This window comes from Papaver somniferum, chromosome 7 (assembly GCF_003573695.1).
Source record: "Papaver somniferum cultivar HN1 chromosome 7, ASM357369v1, whole genome shotgun sequence".
In the NCBI taxonomy this organism is placed as follows: Eukaryota; Viridiplantae; Streptophyta; class Magnoliopsida; order Ranunculales; family Papaveraceae; genus Papaver; species Papaver somniferum.
The window spans coordinates 8,095,133-8,097,802 of NC_039364.1; the positions used below are offsets into that span (position 1 = coordinate 8,095,133).

Genomic DNA, 2,670 nt, shown 5'->3' on the forward strand with positions numbered 1-2,670 from the left:
GTCCCAAAGGGCTATGCGTCCGGTAAATGGATGTTTTCTTATGCTTCTTCCAGCTTTATAAATTCAAAAATCACTTCGCCAGATTCTAATCTCAGAACTTTATAAATGCAGATAGGATCATACCTAACTAGAAGAAGAAAACTAACCGATTGAATACTTAATCAAGCACAATATTAAGCAAACGTCAGCTAATTAATTATCACCAATATAGAAACATAAAACTGTACAAAGCACTTGCACCTAACTTAGCTGCGGCCCATAGCTCATTTTACCGGTTAGAACTTACAAAACGCTTCCTAACTGCAAAGTTTCGCTAAAGAACGACGCCGATATTCCAATGGGTCTTCTATGTAATAAACACAAATCCCCTATACAGAATCGTCTTTTGATCATTTCAACTTTTTTACTAGATCAAATCCCTGTGTGGTCTTTAAACTTTACTCGTCTCCAAAATCAAATCTCATTTCCCCAAAACAATAAAAACCCTAGGAAAAAAAAAAGTGTATCGTGTTCTGATGGAGAGGTTTAACAATCTACCCTAAGAGATTATGTTTGAAATTCTAACTCGTTTCCAACCGATTAGTTCTGGGGAGCAAATTGATGTGCAAATCATAGGTTCGTCTTCCATCCTTCTCTCAAATGCACTTGAACCATCTGAATTTTGATGATGATGAATCTGGTAAGTTGAGTTTTGTTTATCTTAATTATGATCAAGGGCTTAAATTTAATTATGCTAAGTATGATGAAACACTTGTTAGTAGGAAAACAAGGATGAATTTAAACCCTCCGTTCGAGGTTGGCTCTTGTGCTGGTTCAATCAATGGTTTAATTTGTAGGAAAACAAGGATGAATTTAAACCCTCCGTTCGAGATTGGCTCTTGTGCTGGTTCAATCAATGGTTTAATTTGCTTGGACTCATCGTATACTGGTATCTCAGACAATGGTATCCTTCCAAAGTCTAATTATGGACCTAGTTTTATCTGTAACCCAATCACAAGAGAATATATTATCCTTCCAACATGTAAAGGAATTTACTTGTGGAATGGATTTGGTTACAGTTCTTCAACCAATGAATACAAAGTTATTAGAATCTGTTCCAATCCAAGAGACCCGCATTTTGGAATTGCTCCAGTATACATTCTCGGGAGTGACAGTGTATGGAGAAATGTGGGAAAGATGCACATGGATAAAAAATACGAGAGACGACATGGTGCGTTTGCAAATGGAGCTTTTCATTGGTTGAACCACCACGAAAAAACCATTTATGCTTTCCATTTGGCGGACGAATACTTTAGTGACTTTCCATCACCACCTTGTGTGGCACGACCTGGTTTTTCATATTTTCCTGATAGAATAGGGGTTTTAGATGATTGTCTCAGTGCTTACTCTTCTTCCAGGAATTGTGAGATATGGTTACTGAAGAAGAACAAAGATAATAATGATTACAGTGTTGGGGTTCAGATTCATCTACGTGCTAATCTTGTGTAAACATATTAGCTAATAAGAAACACTTGATCTCTCGGATTGCTCCATGAACCTTACTATGATCTAGGATAAGAAGAAGAGAAAGAAAACCACATAGATGCAAGCCATAAACAAAGCAACAAGAAGTAAATTACTCACGGATTTAACGTGGTTCAACAATATACACAATGTGTGTAATATTTTCTACATCCACCAAACGGATACAACCTCTTTATTCATTATAGAATCACCACTGAGAATTACACAACTGATTGACTAAATCAATCCATCGACTCACCACAACGTGACCGAACATAAGAACTCTCACAAGCACCCGATAAGATCCAAAGTAGCATCCTCACCCATACGAGATAATGTTTACCACATTATCTACCAAAACGATATGCACACCATGATATAGATTATCATGGACGCCTTTAGCTACACCAATAATCTAATCCAGCACCACCAAGATGATCTTCTCCTTAACGAGATGTCTTACCAACATCTCCATATGAATACTCCATAACGACATATCTTCCAACATCGATAAGTATCCCATAAACACCATAATGATGTACTCCTTCCACCATTAGGTCTCTCACATAACCACCTCAATAGATGGGATGAATCCCTCACATCTCTACGAGATTTACATTGAGGATTTCATGATTAAAACACTTATCCTAAAGCTCCGTATATAGGAGTCACAAACTTGGTTCCCAAGTCTTGGCCTCCTTGGATTAGGAAACCGACTCATACTAGGAAACCATGATCAATTTAGGTATCCCATCTTAATATGGTAATTAACTCAAACTAAAAATTTAACCTAAACTAGGAAACCCACGTTTCCTTTCATTCAGATGGATTAAAGAATTCAGTTTTAAGAGTCGCATACCACGGCCATTTGAGATTACGAAGAGTGGTAAGCTTTTGTTCTGTGAGGTTAGCAAAATTCATTGTCACGATCCAAAAGATTCGTCTGCCAAAGTTGTGGGCGTTGGCAAGTGTATATTCCAAGCAATCCCTCGCAAGAATACCTTAGTTTCATTAAAAGTATTAGGATAAAAGGATACAATAACAGTGGAACCTTGTGAAAAAGCAAGTTTAAGTGAGCAGACAGAAACCGGTGATAAACTAAATGAACAACAGAAGGAAGTATGAGATCTCTAGGTAAGTGCAATAATAACAACCTTCATTGTAATT

General features: G+C 37.1%; 1 protein-coding gene across 1 annotated transcript; it reads left to right on the forward strand.

Moving 5' to 3' along the window:
* Nucleotides 1-639: 639 nt before the first annotated feature.
* LOC113294005 lies at nucleotides 640-1,488 on the forward strand. Its single transcript, XM_026542441.1, has one exon. The coding sequence runs from the start codon at nucleotides 640-642 to the stop codon at nucleotides 1,486-1,488; it is 849 nt and encodes a 282-aa protein (XP_026398226.1).
* Nucleotides 1,489-2,670: the final 1,182 nt, after the last annotated feature.